The sequence below is a fragment of the Rhyacophila brunnea genome, unplaced genomic scaffold, assembly GCF_057557595.1.
Source record: "Rhyacophila brunnea isolate RB1 unplaced genomic scaffold, BYU_Rbru_1.0 scaffold_4, whole genome shotgun sequence".
Taxonomy (NCBI): domain Eukaryota; kingdom Metazoa; phylum Arthropoda; class Insecta; order Trichoptera; family Rhyacophilidae; genus Rhyacophila; species Rhyacophila brunnea.
Window position 1 is genome coordinate 43599194 of NW_028233068.1, and position 25346 is coordinate 43624539.

Genomic DNA, 25346 nt, shown 5'->3' on the forward strand with positions numbered 1-25346 from the left:
TACCCATGTATATTATATAATATATATCCATGGTTAAATTCTAATATCGAATGTTGTGTACAATAATTATTGCTCTGGCTCTAGATGAACTGGTTAATAGTTTTTATAGCGTAGGGTGTTCAACCAATGAGTGCTGCCCGTGCTCACATATGGCTGCGAGACGTGGACCTTCAACACGATAGATGTCCAAAGGCTAAGAGTCGCACAGCGAGGCATAGAGAGGTGTATGTTGGGCATCACGCGAAAGAACCGTAAGAGAAATGAATGGGTTAGGAAGCAGACAGGAGTACGCGATGTAATAGACGTTGCCAAACAGCTGAAATAGAGATGGGCGGGGCACATTGCTCGCCGAAAGGACGGCCGCTGGACAAATGCCGTCATCGAATGGTACCCAAGAGACACAAAACGGCCACAGGATCGCCCTAAAAGCCGCTGGATTGACGAACTGATAAAGTTTGGCGGAAATATGTGGCAGCGAACGACACAGGACCGAGAGAGTTGGAAGAAGCTTCGGGAGGCCTTAACCCAGCAGTGGATTGACCCTGGCTGATGATGATATGAAAAAAAATGAAACTTCAACTAGTCATGGTAGTCCGATTTTTTTTATTGTCTATCTTATTTGTCTTGACCAATGAGAATGAAGGAAGGTACGGGAGACCTTAATTCAGCAGTGAATCGACTCCCGCTGATGATGATGATGATATTATTGTATTATGAAAAATTCATATATTATTTTTATATACGAGTACAATCAGCAATATAATTTAAAAATGCAAGTTCGGGTTACAGAGTCACATATAAAAAATATTAAAAAAAGTTTTCACATGTCTTAAGATAGACGAAGGGTTGATGAAAAATGATCACTTACTACAAAGGGCTAAAGGGTAATATTAATATCTCGAAGAATGAATAAAAATGTTACACACACTGTTTATATACCATTTTTTTTCAATGATAAAAGTTTAGCGATGAACGTACAAACTGCTTAACCTACATAATACTATATATTAGTAAACAGACAAGGCTTACAGCGAATGAGATTTATTTTTAAATATATTCACTATTTAAAATAAAAAAGAGACTTACTAGTCTGACCTAGGGTCAGCGTTCAAATCCCGTTAGCAGAAATCTGATACGGAAGGTATTTTTTAAATCATTAAGCATCTAGGTTTTTGGATCCAGGTAATGGATATTTGTACTTTTATCTCTTTCCTCCCTCTGTTCCTACACTATTGCGGATATTATTGAGTCGTATTTCAGATGGTATATCCATGCATGCAATTGAAAGTAAGTGATAGAGAAAATGCAGTCACACTTTCTATGGTAGATAAATATATATATACGTACGCGTATATATTAATAATTATATATACATGATATACTTTTTAAAGAATCAGAGAAATAAAATAAATAAGCAATAAAATAAGAATAACTTTTTGATATTGGTGTCGTTGTAATTAAGTGTTTGTAATAACTCCAATATAATAACTACGTACATTCAAATGAGACGTGTTACATTGAAGGTATATAATATTATTAAAATAAATTACATATTAATATTGGTCCGTGGCGAAGTGTGGAGGTAGGCTGTTAAGATTCGACATACATAGTGCACGATAATCCTTGTCTTTCATACTTATTTGTTTTTATGGTGTATGTTTGGTGCTGGTTAATTTTTAAAATTCAATTAAGTCTTGCCTAAATTAAACCATAATAGTTCAGGTATGCTATAGGCGTTTTGACAAAAATAGTGCAAACTTTTTCAGTCATACTTTTTTGTTTTCGTTGAATTATGAATACATATTACAAATTGTGTTGGTAAGTTTTTTAAAATTTATTAAAACCCTGCCGAACCAAACCATAATCGATAAAAATATTCTACTATCTATAAAATATCAAAAATTATGTATGGTTTAATGGAATAATTTTAGGTATTTTATGAATAAACGAATATTTTTTTGACTACTATCAACAATGACTTTTTTTTCAACCATGTCCGATCCTAATAGGATCATATGGGCCTCCACAGAGTAGAGGTTTGTATTAACAGATTTTGTTTTTTACGAGAAATGGATGTCAGCCACTTGCTCAACCTATTGGGTCCATACTCTGACTCATACACAAATTGAAAAACAATATATTGTGTACTTGCCAGACCCAAGATTCGAACCTGGGACCCAGGCAGAGTTTAATTGAATTTTAAAAACTAACAAACACTATTTACAAAACGTTTCGCTGACAAAGTTTAGTATGCACTATTTATGTCGGATCTTAACAGCCTACCTCCACCCTTCGCCACTGATAGTGGTGGTATATAGAGCATTGACAATTTTACTAAACTACACAGTGAATAATTATATAAACAAACAGAGAATATAAAAAACAAACAAGTTGCCAAAATTGACATATTGGGGATTGTAACAGCTCGATGACGATTTGCCTTTCGATGAAGCTGACAAAAGATCGTGTAAGGTGAAAAGCTGAAGTCTGTAGTGTATCCTGTTATCTCATCTGGAAAGATATAAGTATTATATTATTATACGTTAATACGGCGTTAATGAATGTAGACGAAGCTGATGACTTTGTAAAGATGTTTATTCTTATAATATAAATATGTATATCATAACTTGACCCTAGGAAAATTTTTGATTACGTTACAATATATTGATAAAACTTTACACTTTGTATTATCTAAGTTGCGTGTTTTAAGCGTGTAACTTATTATGTCAATGGTTCGTATAGAATGGCTTAAAAATAATGTATCGATTTGAGTCTTTTCATGATTATTGATATCAAACGTTTATATACACTAGTATAGGCACGAGTATCTATACATACTAGGGTTTAAATTCCAAAATACCTCTTCATGTACTGAACTATTACTTTTTATACATGTTTTTAAAAAATAAACAACTTTTTGTCAACTCAAGAGTGATATATATATATATATATATATATATATATATATGGTGATATATATATATATATATATAGATTCGTAAGTTCTATACAAGAAGATGCCCCCTATAATTGGCACCATCTATTGGCGTGACTAGAAGTTTTGACTATGATTGTGACAAAAATGAATAGAAGTCGATATTTCAATTCAGATAAGTACATTTTATTGCAATGATAATCATATTGACAAATTATGAATAACAATATAAATTTATGAGGACTTAATTATGTAATAATAATAATAGTAACGCAGTCCCACCATGGAAATTATTTATCAGCACTTCCTGTCAGATTGATGACTTCTTAATTATTTCATATTGCGTTTCATTATAAATTTTCATCGCTTGCTGTTATTCTCGCAGTCAAAACCCCAACGACCGACAACGTATTGATGTAGATTCTGAAACAATAATTTTAAAATCTACTTAATCTAATATAAGATGACAATGGTCGCCATTTACACTTTTGTAAGAATGCGCAAATATAATATAGACATTTTATATAGGTAGGTACGTAATTTACTCAAACATAATCTTCTTTATATAGCTACTTATTTTTTATGTTTGCCTTGATAGATTTGCAAACGTGTAAATTACAATAGGTGGGTACTATCATTATTTCGATGCCACGACTCCAAAGAAATTTCAAGGGGCATACAAGTGTATATACCTATAAACATAATATAATAAAAGTAGACTTACCCATTAAATTATTTTATCTGCTATCGGATTGCAAAACCTTTTTATCAATATGGTTTAAAAACGCCGACACTGGACATTATGTCAACTCTTGCAAATATTGCACGACTGCTTTTGTTTTGAAAATATCATTGACATGAAATTTGAAAAGCCTGATCGAAAGCTCGAATGTTGATTGGCTGGACCATGGGTGAGCTCTGATTGGTCATTGAAATGGCCTTGTATCATGCGACTTCGTGTGTGACCGTGCTGCCATCTATTCTGAAAACTGAGTATTTCTGATGTATTGGGTGGTCACGTTTGCTGTATTGCTGTAGGAATAATATGAATTATTTACTACAAAATTTTGTATAGGCAAAATTATCAATTGAGGGTGTAACCAGTTGCGATGAGCTGGAAAGCAACCAATGCAGTCGCTTCATAAGAAAGTACCAATCTTAAAAAGATACTTAGGTATTTTTCTCAAACTGATTATAAAAATCAAAATAAAAGTGTAAAATATCATGGAAATATAGATAGGTACTCTATTACTGTAATTTTAACATACGATGTGGGTTTATTGCGAAGCCACAAATTTAAAGGGGATCTAGAAACCTGGCAATGCCTTGGGTTCACACGTGTCTAAAACCGCCACTGAATGTGAGATGTTTAGTATAAACATGAGAAATTCCATAGTTTTGACGAATATGACGTAGTTTTAGCGACGCCGAGCGAGATAAAACGATGCAATAGGAGCGATGTAAGAGCGGTTGGAGATAGTAACGGTAATAATAATTAAACTCATCCACAAAAATCCTTGGACTGTGCGGGTGACAAATAATGTTGAAATTCTCAATCGAACGGGAAAGGAGCGAGAAGTTCAGCGTAGTATTAAATACAGAAAACATACTTAATTATGAAAATATACTTGCATACAAACGGTAAGCGTAGCAGAGGACGACGCGACGAGAAATTCTGTGATTGGTACGAGTGCAGCTCCACTGAACTTTTAGGCTAAGATCGCCCTGATAGTGACGAACTTATGCTAGGCCATGGCAGAATGGCACGATAATAAGAAGAAAAATAATAATAAAATTCGCCCTCTCCAAGTTTAAGGCTAAATAATTATTCCACTATAGTAAGTAACCAATTGTAATAGATTGATCGCCTTCCGAGAATTATGCCGAAACTGGGTTATGATGATCTTTTATAATGAAATGAATCAATGGTTTCTGGACCATAGTTTACAGTTTCTTCTAATATGTAATTTCCTTCATAGTAACGATATTATTACATTGATAGCATACAGCTAATTAGTTGCACATTGAACGCGTGTTCTAGTGAATAATCAATAAATTGTATCGATTATTCTAAATAGTTTAATAATAACAAAATTTGTTTTCGCCTTGGAAAATAATATATTATGAAATAGGTTAAGTCTAGGTTATGTAAATTACAACATTCTAATCAGTGCTATTTTTATAGAAAATATTGGTTAGAAAAGCTATAAAAAATATACATTCTTAAGATGGCACATACAAACTGCTTTTTAAATATATTGGAATAACAGAATCAAATGCATAAATGGATATTCCAAAACACCGTTTCAGGGTATTTCGGGTGAAAAATAGCACCGATCTTTATAGTTAGGTACGCGAATAAAATAATATAAATAGTATGGTGAATTAAGGTCATCTAACGTTTCCAATAGAAGAGGACATTTCTGCATACAAACGACTACTAATAAATGCAGCCATGAGTTTTAAAAACACAACAATAATATTTTAACTTAATTTTTTGGTAAGCGTGGCAGAGGATGACGTCGCATTTCGTGGTTTAAGAACATCCGTGATTGGTACGAGTGGAGAACTCCACTGAACTGTTCCAATTAGCAGATTACAAAGCTAAGATCGCCTTGATGGTGGCCGACCTCCACTAGGGAATGGCTCAATAAAAAGGAGAGTAATATTTTAACCCAGTAAAACATATTCGCAACAAAAAATATGTTCATATTAATTGACAATATTACCGATATCATATAAGTAAAAAGATTTTAAGGTATTACCAGAGTCAGAGTCTGCTGATACAAATTTCATTCTTTGGTAAACAGATGAATGAATACAGAAGAAATATCTCTACTTACTACATTCATTGTAATAAGGGTGCATGTTGTAAATTTACGTTCATGTCATTACACTTCACCCCTGGTAGTCCAGCCAGTAGGTGACCTACGTAATCTAATACATATTCCCGATGAGGTCAGAATATTAATATGATTTTTTCAAAGCTTAATTATTTCTGACATTACTGTTTTACTATTACTGCACTACTGTGATTGAGAGTAAGAAAGAAAAGCGCTATTTTCATATACTGCTAATGTGTACATAAATTTTTTAATTTTGATCAACTACTGAAAGACGTAGCATCAGGACTGCGAAAGATTTACCATACTTATTGTCATTCCAATTCTAACTTAACACAAGAAGAGATCTATTAAACTTCTCATTTGAAATAAAACAATTACAATTTTAGTATATTCATAATGTGGTAAAATGGAATTCGAGGTAGCTTTGGGAAGGAAATTTTAGTCTCGATGGAACAAGATACAATTTAGTGCCAAGTGAAGGGAGTTCAATACTTTACGCATTTATAATATCTAATGACAATTCAAAAGGTACTCATTATCACTTTACGGTATGTTAGAAACGAGGTCAAGTAATGTCTTAAAATATCAGCGAAACCTCGGCATTATGCGATTTGAAAAGGATTGTTGACAGTAGTGGAAGCATCGAGGGTTGAAGCAATGTGTGTAAGATACGGTTAGGTTTAAACTAATTGAAGAACGCCATATAATAGTGATATATTGAATGTAAATTCCACACGTTGCAATGCCTAACATTAGGATTATCCAATCATAAATCGCTCTTGATGTTTTTACTGAATATGAGGCAAACTGACATAATCTCTGTTTTCAGGATCAATATACTTAATACGATTTTGCTTTTAAAAAATCACCCTAAGAATATTCTAACAATGACAATGTTGATCTTCAAAAAATTTGTGATAGATAATGGATACAGCCTCACATCTAATGTCAAGATGTGTCACGCAGCCATGTATTATGGATGATTCAAGAAAGCTTCAACCTAAGCTGTCTTTTTAATAAGCCAACTGAATTCTAGCGCCCTGGAATATTGCTAAGCATGGTATGTACGACATAGCTACGGAATGGTGGCATGATCTGGTGTTATCCGTATGATCCACTTAAAGCAGCGAATATGGAGGAAGAAGAAGAATAACATTAGTTTTTAAAATTTTGTTTTTACTACATAATATTGTTTATGAATGTAGCGTGTTATTTTTGCCTAGAGATAAAATTTATATTATTAGTAGAAAATGCATCTATTTATCACTAAGTATCAACAAGACAAAGTCAGCAAAAAATATCGAATCATTGATAAGGTGATCTTGAGTAATAAAATACAAAATCAGCAAATATGCACATTTAATATGGCAAGGTGCCTTCCAGCTAGAGTATAAAAGCCCAACTCTTCGGCAGAGAAGTCAGACGGTCTTGTTCTGTGATCAGCAACAAGTTATCTCTAAGCATCTCATCAAGATGAGGGCTTTCTTTCTATTGACTTTCTTAGGTGAGTGCTTTTTACAATATTATTTTATCACTGTCCAATTTTATTCATTTTATAATTTTTTATTTTGTTTTCAAACTAACAGTTACTGCTTTCTATACATCATACTTTCTATATATTAAAGTATGTCAAATTTTATTGCCGAATTAAAATCCTTACACGAATCAAAAATCTGTGATGTAATATATTTATATGGCAGAACTCTTTTATAACTAATTTCTTATTATATTGAATATATTTAAACCTTGAATAAATACCTACATATTATATATATTTTGTTGGTGGATTTACACTCCTAAATTGTACACATAATGATATCATACTATGAAACTGATTATTTTACTGGAACAATGAATAAATCAAATCAATCCAATTTTATTTATATATAGTTTAAAGCAGCATATTATATAAAAAATGGACGATTGATTTATTATATTTCAATTGTTCGATACATTGTAATGTGAATATTATTGTGTAAGTTTTTTTCCGCTTCTATCTAAAGTGTACATTTATATTAAATTTACTATTATAAATTAAATATTATTTTTATTTAATTGTACTTAATGTCAAGCTATATAGGTACTATATTTTTTCTTTTGTACAATAACTACTAGTTTCTATGTGATTTACCAAATTATTCCAAAAATTAAGAACATTTTTTTTACTTATCTCGTAATATTAGTTCAACATATGTGCTTCTAAAAACATGATTAGTTATGTGCTAATTTTCATCGTTTAAATTGAAAATGTTCAGATATATATATATATATTTTTTTTTAAATAAGTAGAGTTTAATTATATTTTTGTATATCAAGCACTAGGGTATATACGAATGTTTCTAGAAAACAATTGATTGTATTATTTCCTCAATTCAATTCATAATGTGCTGTGCGTAATGCGCTTTTCGTTATTTTTTTTCAAATTTTGTATTTCTTTAGCTTTGGGAGTCCTGGCTAACGCCGGTTCCGGCCAGTTCCAGGATAACCACAAAAATGGCAAGGACAAACAAAACGCCATTCACAAAGAATCCAATGGACAGCGCAACATGAACTCCCACAACGACAACGGTATCAAGAACACTTTCGATGGTAAGCTGTCATGACGATTTTAGCAATAATTAATTAATACTATTTAAATTATTTTGGCAAAATGTTAAGAGTACATAATATATTATAAAAAATGTTCTGTTAATTTGTTTCAACACTCCTTACGAACTTATAATACTTAATTATCTATTATAGAGAAAAGAATAATATTTTGATAGTCAATACGTTTGGAGTGAAAATAATTTTGTATATTGTATTGCAGAATGGAAATCAGGATATACTTACTTCTACGACGTGGAGTCCCGCACTCTGACTTCCTTGAATGAGGAAGACCAGTGGGCTGGCGTTCTCTTGAGAGCCCGTTTGGTGCTCCACGCTCAGAGCGAAGGACGCCTTGTTGGAGTTCTCCAACACGCGCAGTATGCTCACGTCCACCAAAGATTTGCCCAAGGAGCCCAGGGACCTCTTCCTGAGGCGAGTAATTGCTATTGATAATTTAAGTTATTTCCTCCGCTGACCATTATTTTTTTTACTTTCTTTATATTATAAAAAAATGAAAGAAAAAAAAGTATGTATGTATTCAGTACAAATATTTGTATTTTACATATACCTATCCGTAAATTATTAATAATATATGTTTTTCTCATAAACAGAACCTAAGCTACCAATCTTACCCAGGAATCGAGCGTCCTTTCCTCGTTCGCATGAACGGAGGTCTCGTCCAACAGTTGGAAGTGAGCCAAGATATGGGTGTCCAGGAAGAAAATCTCCTTAAGGGACTCTTGGGATCTCTGCAGTACGACACCAGCAGCAAGCACTTGCTCCACTCCAAAAACGCCTTCTTAGACGAAAGACAAACCAGTGGAGTCTACCGCAAGATGGAAACTGATGTCACTGGAAAGTGCAAGGTAGATTTTAATTTTATGAAGACTACACAATATTTTTTTTAACATCCAACAAATAAATAGTCACTTTGAAAAGTAAACATTTTTCTTACAATGTCTAATTATTTTCAGACCCTATACACCGTTGCTCCATTGCCTTTGGATGAAGTTCAGAGGTCATACTGGTTGGCTCCCTTCCTTCAGCCCGGCTCTCAAAAATCCGGACAGTTGCTCGAGATCACCAAGACCAAGGATTACTCCGAATGCGACAAGAGGGTAGCATACCACTTTGGCGTCCCACAAGGTGCTCACTGGGAACACACTTCCCACAGTGCCGATAACTTCATGAGCGTGAGTTTTTTTATAATTATAAGTACTAAATTAATTGATTTTTTGCCATCTAAGAATTATGGTATAGTGTTTGAATTCAGTACTTCAATAAAAATATAATTGCAACTAATTTACAATTATTTTTTTTTCTTACAGAGGTCCACCGTATCCCGCATCATCGCTGATCGTTCCAACAATACCATCTACTCTGCTCACGCCGTAACAAAGGTTTCCGCTTCCCCCGTCATGTATGGACCCTCTTCCGAGAAGGCTACCGTCTACAGCAGCGTGAACGTAACTCTGTCCGAAATCAGCTCTGGAATCAAACAGTCTCTGTCAGCTCCTTCCCAAACTCGTCGTTCTAATTCCCTCATCTATAGCTTGTCTGCTTCTTCAAACCAAAATTCTGGATCACAAGACTCTGATAGCTCGAGCTCCAGCTCAAGCTCCAGCAGCAGTGAAGAGGATAAGTACAACAACAATGGACAACAGAACAAGAAATACAACAAGAATTACAAACAAGGAAATAATCAAGATCAGGATCAGGATGATTATCAACAAAACTACGAACAACATCAACAGCAGAACCAACATGGCCGCAGAATGAGAAGGTAACTATTCACGTACAATTTTTAATTTACGAATAAAATTGTTACTTTTGAGATTTGAATAGAGATTGGCACAGATTCTTGTTTTTATATTTAAAAACTATATTTTATATAAAATAATAATAAAAAAAATTTAAATAAGTAAGCAAAATACATAGTTTATATGGTATTATATAAATGATTTATGTATTTTAGGGCCGCTGTTCCAGACTACGAAAACCACAGAGATAACCAGAACAGGAATAACAAAAACTACAACCAAAAGAAAATTAACCAGAAAGACCAAGATAACCAAGACTCTGACTCATCATCAAGCTCTTCCGACTCCAGTTCTTCCAGCTCTTCTTCATCATCTGAATCTCAGGGTTCCGACTCTTGGGAAGATGCTCCCAGTATGGACGATACTCCAATCACTTTGGTGAATCAGGTTCAGTCGAAACAACACCAGGGAAAGAACTACATCGAAGAATCAGTAAGGATCGCTAAAGAAATCAGCCGCGAGTTGGAAAATCCCAACCAAATGCCCGAAGCTGGAACTGTCACCAAATTTAATAACCTTGTCAACTTTTTGGCATACATGAACCAAAAGCAACTGCAAGAGGCTTCTCAAGCTATCCAGTCATCGAACCACGGACGTCACTCTGAAAACTCATTGGTTTTCAAAGTATACCGTGATGCCGTCGCTCAAGCTGGAACTCAGCCCGCCTACTCTCAGATCAAATTTTGGATCGAAAATGAAATCATCAAGGAAGAGGAAGCCGCCCAGGTCGTTTCCGTTCTTGCCAAGACCCTCCGTTACCCAACCAAAGAGCTCTTGAGTGACTTCTTCAAGTTTGCCACCAGCTCCAAGGTGCGCCACCAAACTTTCCTCAACTCCACTGCTCTACTCGCCGCTACCAACTTCATCAACATGGGTCATGTTGATAATGCAACCGCACATAATTACTACCCCATCCACACTTACGGTCGTTTGGCTAATAAGAACTACCAAATCGTCAGCCGCGAGGTTCTCCCGTGGTTGGAACGTGAATTGAGAAACGCTATTGAAAAGGAAGACAGCCATCAAGCTCAAGTCTACATCCAGGCCATCGGAAACTTGGGACACCCCGAAATCCTTAGAGTCTTCGGACCATACTTGGAAGGCAAACACCGCATCAGCACATTCTTGCGCACTCACATGGTTATGAGTTTCAGTCATCTTGCTAACCTTTATCCATCTGAGTCCAGATACGTTCTGTTCAACATTTACCAGAACCAGGGAGTAGAATATGAAGTTCGCGTTGCCGCCGTATTCCAGTTGATGAAAGCCACCCCTACATCAGATATGCTTCAACGTATGGCTCAAGCCACTCACACTGACTCCAGCTACCAGGTCCGTGCTGCCATCCAGTCAGCAATCAATAATGCTGCCACTCTCGAGAAACCTGAATTCCAAAAACTGTAAGTAGGAGTATTGAGTATTATTTTGAAAATATGGATAATTAATTATTCATAAATGATAACTTTAAATCCTCCAGTCCATTTAGACGTTTTAAAAACAAACATGACTTTCTTTATTATTTATTGTAGCGCCAGTAATGCACAATCTGCCCAAGCAATGCTTAACAACAAAGACTATGGTTTCCAATACTCTGCTAACTTCTTGGATGATTATGAATCTGAAGATGATGAGATGAATGTTGGATTCCTTCAGACCCTTGGATACATTGGAAGCGCAGACAGCATTGTTCCCAAGAGCTTTATTTACACATTGAATAGCAAACTCGGAGGATGGATGAAACCATCAAAGGTATGTAATTAAAATAAATATATGCTGTAAGTCTGGATAAAAATAGTATGCAATGATCATAATTATAATATTACAGAAAGTCTTTTAATATTAATTTATTGTATCCGCGATAATATAACAATATAATTGTTTTGTATTAATAGGTTGCCGGTAGCATCTCAAGCATCAGCCAATTCTACGAAATGATCAAGAACCAAGCCAACCAAGGTCAGAAATTCCACCGTGCTTCTTCTTCCTCGTCAGGATCCGAAAAGTTCACTGCCGAAGATATCGCAAAGAACCTTAAGATTTCTGGAGACGCTCAAGAGCCCATCGAAGCTAACTTCTTCTTGAAGTTCTTGAACCAAGAGAGATTCTTCGCTATCGGAGATGACTTCATGCACAACTTGCCCCATCTTTTCCAAGAATCTGCCAGTCAACTCTACAAGGGATACCAATACAACTACACCAAATTCGTAAACCGCGAGGATGTTGAAATCATGTTCCCAATGGCTATGGGTGTGCCATTCGTCTTCAAATACAAGAACCCCGTTGTCATCAACCTGAATGGCCAAGTCAAGGCCAAGATCAACGCACAGTCCGACAGATTCTTCGGAATCCCCAAGTCAGTGAACGTTTCTGGAGAATACGAATTCCTTTTGGCATCCGACTTCGACGGAAGGGTAGGTTTCTACTGTACTCTTGGAAATAAATTCATCAGCACTGGAATCCTTCGCAAGTACCAGGTCAACATCCCCCTGAAGGTCGACGCTGACATTGATTTTGAGAACAAGAATGTTGGTATCGCCATGAGCCCACTGAACCACAAGGAACAAACCCAAGTCTTCCACCACAGCGTTATTCCCTACACATCAATCCGCGAGATCGATTCTCCCATCGTTCCTTTGTTGCACAAGGGAACCAAGGTCATCGCCAAGTCACACCCAGAGGTTGACTACAAACGCAACTTTGGACAACAGAGCACCGGTATGGTCTTCCAAGTCCAGGCCGTATATGACAACAAACCCCAAAATATGTATCCCTTCCTCATGACCAGACAGAGCTTCATGTCAAACATCATCCACCCGGGTATGGAAGATCAGTCCAACGCCATGTCTTACTACACCGTTACATACGATGGCAGACAATCCCCCAACAACAGGATGTTCTTCTTCTTCTCTTACGGTTGGTATTTTCATTTTAATTGATTGAAAATATTATTTTCATAATTTACACTTGTGTTATAACGAGACGTTTTTTCTAGATACCAACAAGCAAACTCAAGGACAAAAGAACAAGGGATCATGGACCCAAGAAAAGCAGGGTGGAGAATGGAATTCACTCTCCGACGTGACCAAGAACTACCCAGACAATAAGGTTAATAGCCAAAGACGCCGCGAAGAGATGCTCCAGAAGGTTTCCATCGGTGGATCTCGTGCTCAGCTCGTTGACATCGGCTTCGAATTCATTGGACAACAGAAGGCACAGTATGTTGTCACCGCCGCCATCTCTCGTGGACAGGCTGACCAGAAATTCCAGTCCATAATCTATTTCAACAAAGTCTCTGCCAACGACAAGTCTTTCTACATCTATGGCGCTGCTTCTGCTAAGATGCCCAATGCACCCATGTTCAACTTCGAGAAGGCTCTCAACTATGAAACTTACTCCGATTTCCAAGCCCAAGTCAACTATGGCCAGAAACAGGGATCCGGTGCATCAATCAACTTCCAAGGAAAGATGGAACAGACCCAAGAACGCAAGCAGTTCCTCCGCGAGTCTCCAATGGCAAAGTTGTGCGCACAGCAAATGCAACAAGGCAACTTCTTGATGCCCGCTTGCGAAAACGCTACCATCCGCGCTAACACCATGGATTACTTCAAGTTCCAGGCTTCTTACCAGAACGTCGGAGACCAGGCTAAGAATTTGACTTACCAGATCTACAACTATGGCCGTTTCCTCGGATTCTTCAATGTCGAAGAGAACTGGGTAAACCCACAAGGAAAGCAAAACAAGGTAGAGCTCGAGGCACGCCTTTACCCAGACTACCACGCATTGAATGTATCAATCAGCACTCCTCAGGTCGATATTGAATTCAGCGACTTACCTTTGAACACCTGGGCTAAATCCATCATCGCTCTCCACCCTAACATCCCCTTCTACGAGAGATTATCAGACAAGGCTTTTGGATACCAATTCAACCGTAAGTGTGTTTTTATTATATGAATCTGGTAGATAATATTGGTATATTCAACATTCTCGGTTATAATGCTTTTATATATTTTAGCAACTTGCGCCGTCGATTCTACCCAAATCAAAACTTTCTCCAACAAGACTATCGACTACACCGTCGATAACTGCTGGCATGTGGTTATGCAAAACGGATCTCAACACGGACCCAGAGGAATGGAATCTAACGTTAAACAATCCGCCGTCCTTATGAGATCTTTGGGAGACTCACACAAAGAAGTCCGCATCAACTACAGGTAAATTATGTTTGCCTTCGAAACAATGTTGTTAAATTAATTGTGTAAGTTAGGTCATCTATTTGCCTAGTAGTTATAAAGAAATTAGTTCGAAACAAACTTATCTTCTCTATCGTGAAACTGTGGTTATGTTTAATATTATTGTTAAATTCTAGAACTCAATCCGGAGAACAAATCGAGGTCGAGCTTCAACAAAACAAACTGACCGTCAACGGTAAACAACAGTCCGTGTCATCTTCCCACGTTTCCACCTTCTGGGATAACCAAGGAGAATCTGAGCTTTTGAGGGCCTGGTCTCTCTCCAGCGGTGAATTGTACGTCCACATCGATAACGGAAACCTCCGAGTATCTTTCGACGGACAGCGTCTCCATCTCCAAGCAACAGATGATTCTTACCGCAACACCACCAGCGGCCTCTGTGGAGCCATGACCGGTGAAAAGAACGACCTTCTCGCCCCCGGAAACTGCTTCTTCCGCGATGAATCTCACTTTGCCGCTTCTTACGTTCTTCCCCAACAACAGTGCAGCGGTCGCTCCATGAGACTGCACCAACAATCCCAGAAGGAAGTATGCGTAAAGCGTGATTTCTACAACTCTGCCATCTACAACACTCACTACTACAGCGAGAACAACCGTTACAATGATGACGAAAATGATGATAGCTCCTCCAGCAGCTCCTCATCCAGCTCTTCCTCTTCATCATCTTCTTCTTCATCATCATCAGAGAGCGAAGAATCATACCACGGCCATTCTCACAATGATAATGACCAGTACCAGAACCAAAACCAGTACGATAGCCAATACGACAACCAGGACGAACAAGACAAGCAGTCTCTGAGGACTACCAAGTTCTTCGGAAAGGAACAACAGCAAGGATCCGAGCCCCAACGCCAAGTTCAGTTCTTTGAACAGAACGGAAAGATTTGCATCACCTACCGCAGCCTCCCCGTCTGTGGAAAGAGCTCCAGACCCGAACAACAGACCCAGATCCGCGTAAGTTAACATTTGCGTTTCACTTCTTTATTATTTGCTTATGCTAAAACATGTTGACACAGTGATTAGATATAATAATATCATTGTTACCAGTATTATCACTAATATATTCATCCGCTACTGTGTAAAATCACTAAAGTATCTTAGCACGTGACCTCACGTTACCACGTAATTCATCAATAACTTAATTACTTTACCAATCTTTTCAAATCAAATCAAATTTCAACAATTCTTTAGTACCTAATGATTTACCTCCTGGTTATTGAAGGCCCGAATCATGCATTTGAACAATATGCAAGATTATGTCAATGATAATACTAATTGTTTTTTTTATTTTTTTATTATTACAATAGGTGAACGTTTCTTGCCAATCGAACAAGGATGACCACTTCAGGAAGCTGAAGCAGCAGATCAGAGATGGAAAGAATCCTCAGCTGAACGAAAACCAGTACAAATCCAATGGACAGGGTTTCTTCAAGGTCCCCACATCTTGCGAAGCTTGAATAGTCTGTCGTACTGCATCGAATCAATTAACCACCCCCGAAATAATGGACCCTAGCAATACCCTGGATATTGAATAGCCCTGTAAATATTTATTTTTAACGTGATAATGATATTATTATTTTATACATATTTTTTTTATAACAACTATATGACGACCCGGCTTTACAAGCAATGGACTCCAAAAGGAAAATTCTAGCTAGTAGAATCAAAATTTAAAATGTTTCGTTCTAAATTATTAAAATGTGTAAATACTAATAGATACTAAAATTGTGATATGTATCTTTAGAAATATGTAAATTTGGATATAAAAGTTATTTTTTTAGTAGGCAAAGAACAAAAATAAACATTTGTTTAAATAATATTTGTTTTTTTTATATTTATTGACCTGCTGCACTGACAAATACCATGGCATTCTTTCATTACGACAACAACATCTCAATATTAAAATACATATCTAAACCAAACGGATAACATACGTCACTGTACTGGTCAAGTAGCGTAACCCTCAAATATCAAATTGTTCAAGAAGTGAAAAAATCTGTGGGCATTGGATTTACTTATTATTTTATATACTTACTATTTATTTATTACTAGTCGACCTGGCGAACTTCGTACCGCCTCAGAATCAAGAAATCTTGTGTTAACTTATTATCTGAATTAACCCTTTGGCTGCTACGATGTTGTGCAAAATCCGTTTGAGGATTGGTAGCAATAATTGTCGATTAATTAAAGTATTGTATTATTTTTAGACACCTTACCACTCTAATTGATTCTGCGAAATCGGAGTATTATGAAAACACGTTTCGTAATTAATGTGTCGTTTTGAATAGATAACGAGGCACGTAATTGACATATCTCTTTCTCGCTCTATCTTACGGGCGATCGCGAGAGCGAGCGAAATGCACGATCCGCGCACAGAATTTTGATTTTTATCAGTTATAGGAAACAATCGGTCATGCCACACGAGGGATAATACAAAGTAGTGGAATTTGGAAACTACCCGGCTGAAAAGAAAAATTTTGCATGGTGGCCTCGTTAAAAGATCGCGTACAATATGCGTGATTTGTGAAAAAGGTCTTCATGGTGTTTGTTTATTGGAACATTTAAAATATGTATAGCAAATGATTTTATTTCATTATTTTTTTATAAATGAAACTGTTTTATATAGCACAAATCCACTCTACTTTAAACACTGAGTTGAGTAAAAGTCTTTCCCATTATTTCAAATGCATAAAATAAAATAAAACATTGTCCTTCCACCAAGAATTTGACTGTAAACAAATTTTTATATGGTAAACTGAAATTTGTATTCGGAATTGTTTTTATTGTAAAAAGGGTGATGCCATGAAAAAAAATACAATAGTTATAAGTTCTAAACCTACCCAGTCACAAAACATATATGAATCGGGTTATATTACACAACAATAAAACTAAATAGATAATCAATGTTTCGTACCACTGGTGCAGTAGTATGTTCCCAAATTAACTTAACATTTCAGGCATCAAAAGCAAAACGACGATCGTTGTTAGCATTTCTGGCCATTATCAAAAACAACGATATATCGTTGCGTAGCATTCTAAGGGTTAAATTTAGTTTTTTAAGTTAAAATGAATACTCAAAATCAATAAATGTGCAAAAATCAAATCAAAATGAAAAGTATTTTAATTTCATTGAAATGAATGTAATTCACCTGGCAGCAAGGCATTTGCTTTATTGAAGCGAATCGAAATGATTCGCGTAACATTTTTGCACTACTTTCTGTTAAACTATTTGTTGGATGGGTTGCACTCGGGTCAATTCCCTTCATTAAAGCACCATGTGATATACGACATTTTTCGTTTTGTTGTCAGGTGCGAGAACGAAAAAACCGGATGGTTTGCTAACACGTGAACATGCTACGTACAATTGACCATGAGAGAAACATTAATTTTCTAGATTCGGGCCACAAACACTCAAGGATTGGTCTTGTAATTTGTTGATCGTCATGCCAAATGCAAGACGAATTAGGAATTGAATTCGTTTAAACTCGAATGGCATATCGGTTGGGATCATCGAAATTCTCGGAATGAGAACTTCCTCACCTTTGAACATTCCTTTGATTATCGTCGCGTGAATCACATTGCCCATGAGTTTTCTTACCACCAAACGCGTTTCGTTACATAGTTTTGGTTGGTTCAGATTTCAAAGCATGATGACTACCGAGCCAACCTTCAGTTGTAAATTGTGCGGTGGCAAGCCAAGCAGATCCAATGAGTTTAAAAATTCAGTTGGATATTTGGTTGCTTCGTTTTCGTTTGTTATACAGTCGATAGATTTGAAGGAATGCAGTGGACCAACGATTTGATTTTGAATTGTGAAGTTTAAGTAATCCACATCTATGTTCTTTGCCACAAGAATGCTCGTTCACTCAACCAATTGTGATTTTTGTGGTTAGCAATGGTGTTCGGGAACAATTTGTTGGTGAGGTCGTCCTTCATTGAGACGTAATTGCAAAAATTCAGCGGAAACGAAATCAATCCGTTCGATTCATCGACAGGAACACGGCCGTTACCGATAGTCAGCAAACGCTTAGAGAAATCTTCGACAGATGGATCGTTTAGCAATGCAACAACTCGCATGTTTGTCGTCAGCTGAAGTTTCTTCACATAGCGCCACAGAGTCGATGATTTGAGGCAAGCATTTATTTTATCGGCAGCGGTCGATCTTGGAATGACTGATAATGTTTGGCGGAAATCACCAGATAGTAGAATCATTGCGCCTCCAAAACTTCTTGAGTCATTGCGCAGATCTGTCATAGTTCGATTGAGTGCTTTCAATGCGCGTGTGTGCGCCATTGTGCATTCATCCCAGGTGATGATTTTACTTGCTACCAAAACTTTGGCCATTGCTGAGTGTTTCGCAATCTTGCATGTCGGTTTTTCAGTCGTTTGAAGGTTTAAGGGTAATTTGAATGAGACGTTCGGCATCCTTCTAGCAACGTGGCCGCTATCCCAGAAGAAGCAACTGCTACAGCATTTTCGGATCTCACATGAACAGTAGCCAAAATACATGAGGAATGTCTTCCCAGTTCCACCGGGCGCGACGAGGAAAAATAAGCCACCATTTCCATTATTAATTGCCTTCATTAACGTATCGTACACTTCTTTCTGTTGGGGGTTCAACAGTGGTACATTCGTTCGAACTGATTGGTTCAATGCATATCGGTCATATTCACGTTCACGTTCTAATTAGCGATTGAAAGCGTCGTTCATTCCACGATGTGGCATTGGTATTCCTAACTTGAATAACAAACTGCCGCACATGAGGTAACACCTGTATTCGATCAAAAGCAAAGCCTGGTTATGTATCTCCTCATTCACCTCGAGATCGGGATTCCTTGAACTGACACGAATTCGATGTAAAATGTCTTCTGACATGTCATCCTTGTACTTGTTCCACAGTTCAGATGGATTCGATGGGAAGCATGTCGAAATAATGATAGCAAATAATGTGCGTATCTGATTTGGAGATGCAGAAACAATTGCTTCAGCGATTGTCATATCGCAATGAGTATCGTTTTCAAGCAAATTGAGCTGTTGACATGAAGCACGAAATTTTGGGCACACTACACCATTGACAGTTAGACATTTCGACCATTATTCTTTCTTTTGTTTGTTTGTTTCTTGTTTATTGTTTCGAATGCACGAGGTTCATCGTTCAAATTCATCGATATCAGTCAAAAGCCGTTCCATACAAAATGTATGAGAAAATGAATTTTCTTCATAATTTATTTCTTCCGTGATTTATCCAATGTTTTAATAGTTATTTTGCTGTTCGGGGTGGAGGCAAATCCAACAAATTAAAGATCATAAAAATCGGTTCAGCCGTTCTTGAGTTATAAATGGTGTGACTAATCCGACGTTTTATATATATAGATTTTATATATATTATTTTATTACAAATTAAGTGGCTTACTCTATACGTATCATGTACCTTATGTTTAGAGAGGGTTACAGCATTTGGGTGGAATATTTTTTGTCAAGTTACAAATGGCTTAAAAAATAGTATTGAATTATTTTGAAATGAAATATTTTTTTGGAATCGACTTGGCCAGTTCGTGTAAGAGTATGTAATAAATCCATAACCATCAAAATGTCACTTTGGTGAAAAGTGTGGGTTACGCTTCTTGGCATGTACAGTGACGAACTAACCTTGGCAGCTCTGTGACTCTGTCAAGTCATGTTACACAATATTGTAAATACCTATGTTTATATTTCAGTAATATGCATTTAATTTACGTAATTTTTCATGTATTCCTCCAATCATTGATAAAACAAATTGCGATTAATTACGATAAAAAAATATTTATAAGTTTATAATATCATGTATTGACAAAACCAAGATAAATTAATTAAAAAAAAACTATCATAGTGTGAAGCTAGAATGGCAGATGACGGATCAGACTTTATTAGCACAGTAAAATAAAAATCAACACAATTTTGTTATTCACACCATATTATGCAACGAAGTTTGAATTCATTTTACAACCATAAACAATAATATGATGCATTATACGAGTACCATACAATTTAAGAACACCTGCAGATACAATAGTAGAGTATTGTTATACTCGAAAGCTTTCTTGTTAGAAAGTTTTAAATATATTAACCCAATAATAACCACTAGAAATAAAAAAAAAATGTTGACCAATATCCATCAAAGTTTACTACTGCTTTCAAGAAGGTAATATGAAAAACCATTTCTTTTATTCAATGAATAATTCACAAGATTTTGAGAATGTAACATTCCATATATTGAACATACATAACTTGATAACACCTCAGATATTATACCCACTAGATAAAATCGTATTTCAAAAAATATTGGTGACGCGCCAATCTGTGCATTAACCAATTATGCTACGAGCCTCATATCTAATAAAGGCAATTTAAACTAGTAGGTCATACATGAAATGCTTGTCAAATTGAGTTATTATTGACTAAAATATTTGGCGGGAGCCGGGCGTCGGTTAGTAAGTAAGGCTATATATATATCTCAGCTGAGGCATGGTCTAAAAAGATCGTGACTAGGCGATGCGCGGATTGTGCAAATGACGCCAGCCGAACAAAATATAATTTGACATAAAAATTCAAAATGCTTCCTTTTTATGTTATGTTTATTATTATATTCGTAATAATAATAGTATATTCATTGACATGTTTTCTTTTTCAAGTACATGCGGAACGTTTTTTAGTCATCTTTACACGATTTAAGAATAAATTTCTACGACGCCATCACAAAACAAATTGACGTGCAAACAGGTCGACTATCGCTTTTCGAATGGCAACGCGGCCGAAATTTTGTTCCACATACATACAGTTGAACATTATTTGCCGTTTCACTTATGTACGCTCTTAAGGTAGTTAATATTCCTTGATTTAATACACAAAAACCGATAATATATAATTAATGTCATCATCGTTATTAATTATTTTTACATACATGATGTGAGATACATTTATATTTTTACTAGTTTCTTAGTTAATAAGAGCTCTGTGAAAGAACAAAATTTTGGAACCACTGTCGTAGATTATTTTTACAACATTTTTCTTCGGTCGTATTCTTATTTGTCCGGTGGTTCTTTGTCCGGTACAAATCTTGCAATCGATTTTTAACTAACTTCTCGACTAGCTAGACATTTGAAACTTTTAGAATATATCAGAACACGATGCCAATGCATTTTTTTAAATACTTTTATCCCTCTTTAAGAAGAATTGATTTCGACACCATTATTGGTTGTTAGGGGTCTGGGGTTCTAGCAACTAAATTATTAATATATACGTGCGTTACTATGGAAATCAATATGACATTTTCGTTCGTTTAAGTCGTTGAAGTCGTTTAAGCTAGTCAAGTTTATATGGTTCAACAGAATTTAAAAACGTTGTATATAAAAAGTTCTTTTTATCTTGTAATTATTTATTACCATGCTCGCAAGTGGAGCATATGGGAATCCACAAAGTGGATGTGACTTTTTTTAAAAGAAAATTCGTGTTTATACAAAGACAGCAGCTCTGCCAACTAGGTCTACCATATGAGTGAAAATGTTCAGTACCATTTTGAGTATAAATAAATTAAACACATATGTTATACATATATTAAAACCTTTTATTGAATATTTATATTGAACGAATACATCGATGTCAAAATCTTCTAACTATATATTTAACATTCACATCGTCGTTGATTCTACAATACCTGCTATGAGTACAAAACCAAATTGTTCAGGAGACAAAAAAACTGTTTTAAAAAATAGGTAAATATGTTTCAAGTCAGTTGACTATACAATTTGATGACATTAATAGTTTTACATTGATTGAATAATAAAAAAAACATTAAAAAGAAAGGAAATAAGCAATAAACCTTGATTATTCTCTTTATTAGCACATGACAGATATTGTCAGCATCTTTTTGATTACATAACAGGTATTTGTTGTGGCAATGGCATTTGTTGACGCCCACGGTGGCCGCGCGGCATAAGCGTTGGACTATAAAGCCGTGGGTCCCAGGTTCGAATCCTGGGTCTGGCAAGTACACATATTGTTTTTCAATTTGTGTGTGTCAGGGTATGGACCTAATAGGTTGAGCAAGTGGCTGACATCCATTTCTCATAAAAAAACAAAATCTGTCAATACAAACTTCAACTCTGTGGAGGCCCATATGATCCTATCAGGATCGGACATGGTCGAAAAAAAAAATTTGTTGTGAACAAATTTTCATAATCAATTTTAGAAATATGCAAACATCCATGAAAAAATATTATACATAGTATTTTATAATCAAGTTTATAGAAAATAAAATGAATGAAATAAAGAACAATCAAAATTATTTATATAATATTTTGCTATGATATTTTAATTATAATCTTGGAATTTGACGTAAACCGAAAATTATCATGGAATGTGATGATCCTTATCAATACCTATCGTTTTTCAGCTCTTGAAGGTGACGATATTTGGATGCAAAAATGGATATATATCTTCGATATACATTTTTAGACAATATTATTGCCTGATTTTCTTCGTTGCAAAAGAGGTAGCCATTCACATGAATAGCTCAAACAATAGTTGATATCATCATTCGGTAAATATTTTAATTGACGAATATCATCGACAGTAGGGTCTCCGTCTCTCTTGCCTGGTCTGAGTGATGCGAGGTTTGTTTGTAACTGATCATATTGTGAAAAAAAAACAAAATTTAGTACTTTCACCTTATATTGTTGTTTCTGTCGTGCTAATCTAATCCGTGCTATGTAATCCGATGATAAATTTATTGGTGGCTTAATAATATTTAAATAATGTTCCAGCGTTGCATGAACACTGTCGGCCTCCATCATAGTGTGACCTTTTTCCAAAATATGTTGATAAATATTGTTATCGATTTTTTCTTAGCCGTATCGCTAAGAGAACTGGCTAACACCTAGCTAGGGGTAGATTTTCTAAGTAATCCATAATGCATACTTGATACACCCCCATTTGCTTCATGCCATACGTACAATGACACTTCTTTATTATTTAATTCATATATGACGAAATTGTGAACTTGGAGTTTTTGCTTGTAATACATGGCAGAAGCATCTGTTTTGGGGGACAAAAGTACACTTTGGAGATCCATTGTCAATACCAGTATTTCAGAACTTGCACTCTTTTTTAAAGCATTTTTGCAGCCCTATAAGAGTGTTTTTTCGAAGAGTTTTAACCGAAGGTTCCAACAACGCAGCTTGTTATATAATATCTGAAGACACGGATACATTTTTCATTGACGACCGTAGAAGGATCATTATTTATGTGTATAATATTATGTTGTTCACCTGAACGGAATGTTCCATTTAAAATATGAGTAAGTCCGTCGTCAGGGGGTAGCAATGTAATATAGTCTAGAAATTCAAAGGTATCTGCATTTGAATTTGTGAATTCATTTAAATTTCTATGACCATCTACGGGAGTTAAAATAATATCTCCAACATCGCTATTATCCGATGGAGGAGCTTCATTAAAAATCTGAAGGAGCTTCGTATCAGAACCAGAAGCTGTAAAATTATCCAGAGATCTCCCAGATTCTTGATACTTTTTGTGTAGTGCTAGTGCTAATTCAAGAATATTTTTCCTCGATATGACATCTCTAAAAAACAATGATATGCAAATTACATGTCAAAAAAACAGTTAAAATGACAATGAACACACGAATGAAAAAAGATAAAACGTTTTACTTTTGATTATTGTAAACATAGGAAAGTAAAAATTAAATATTGGCTATTGAGGTGGTGGTTGTTAATATACTTCCTGAATTCGGATAAAACCTTAATGTAGATTATAGCAGCTCTAATCTTTTTAAATAAATTGAAATTAAATAATGACAAAATGTATTTTCAACCATGTGATGTTACAATAACTTTACACCTAACAGAGTAAGAAGTAAAAATTACCTCAACCTTACCCACTAAATTTCAAACACTTTTAATTCTTGAATACAATTATATAATTTTATTATAGTAAGTAGAAGAAATAATATAATTCTTACCATGCAACAAATCAATGGATAATTACTGTCATGTGACTGACAAAAGTATTAACTTGACTCATTAAAATGTGTGAGAGTCATATCAATGTTTGTTTGAATTGCACATAACTGTTATTTCATTTAGTAATATCTGCCATGTGATCAATGTCATAAAGGTGATCTTAAGTTAATTACTGCTATGTACACTTATATCACATAGCAGATATTACTATCACTGAATTCAACACCGACATATGACAGCTTTTGTTTTTATTTATTTAAAATATTTTGGTAATTCCAATCACATAGCAAGTAGTATATATGGATGTAGAAAAAAATAACCTATCCAACGATGTAAATAACTCAAAACTGACAAAATGTGCACATAGCAGGTATTGCAGAATCAACGACGACATAGGTTCATAATATTTTTTTTACATTTATACGTTATTATAGGATAAATTATAAATTTATTGATTGACTAGATCATTTGAGCATACAGTATTTATATTCACGTATAATAAACTAGATTACTTACTCGATACAATTTATTTATACTTATTGAACAATTAATAGAGGGGCACTGGTGTTTTTTGACATGGAAATAATACGCTTAACGGCCCATATGCTCAGCGTATGTAAAAATGAAGCTTTTATGCTATTTTCAAAGCATGATCCTGGACATTCCTTAAGCGTTGTAGATAATCTATTTACATAATTTTGAAGCCTTATTATCCTTTTTATTTATTTTAAACATTTGATGACTGCATAAAGTATTTTTATTACATAAAATAGTATCCTTTTAAACCTCTCGCTTTAATGTTTTAGAATATAGTCATATTTCAGTACGTCCATGTGAAGTGGTGTTAAGATTTTTTATGTTTATTAATTTTTAAAAGCATTTATAGAAGC

At 35.3% G+C, this 25346-nt stretch overlaps 1 protein-coding gene across 1 annotated transcript; it reads left to right on the top strand.

Moving 5' to 3' along the window:
* Positions 1 to 7254: 7254 nt before the first annotated feature.
* LOC147067406 (vitellogenin-like) lies at positions 7255 to 15897 on the top strand. Its single transcript, XM_085953596.1, has 13 exons — positions 7255 to 7285; positions 8221 to 8370; positions 8591 to 8802; positions 8982 to 9236; positions 9345 to 9563; positions 9699 to 10153; positions 10346 to 11590; positions 11720 to 11939; positions 12083 to 13103; positions 13183 to 14118; positions 14203 to 14401; positions 14557 to 15394; positions 15748 to 15897. Exons 1-13 carry the CDS (start codon positions 7255 to 7257, stop codon positions 15895 to 15897), a joined length of 5931 nt encoding a protein of 1976 aa, XP_085809722.1.
* Positions 15898 to 25346: the final 9449 nt, after the last annotated feature.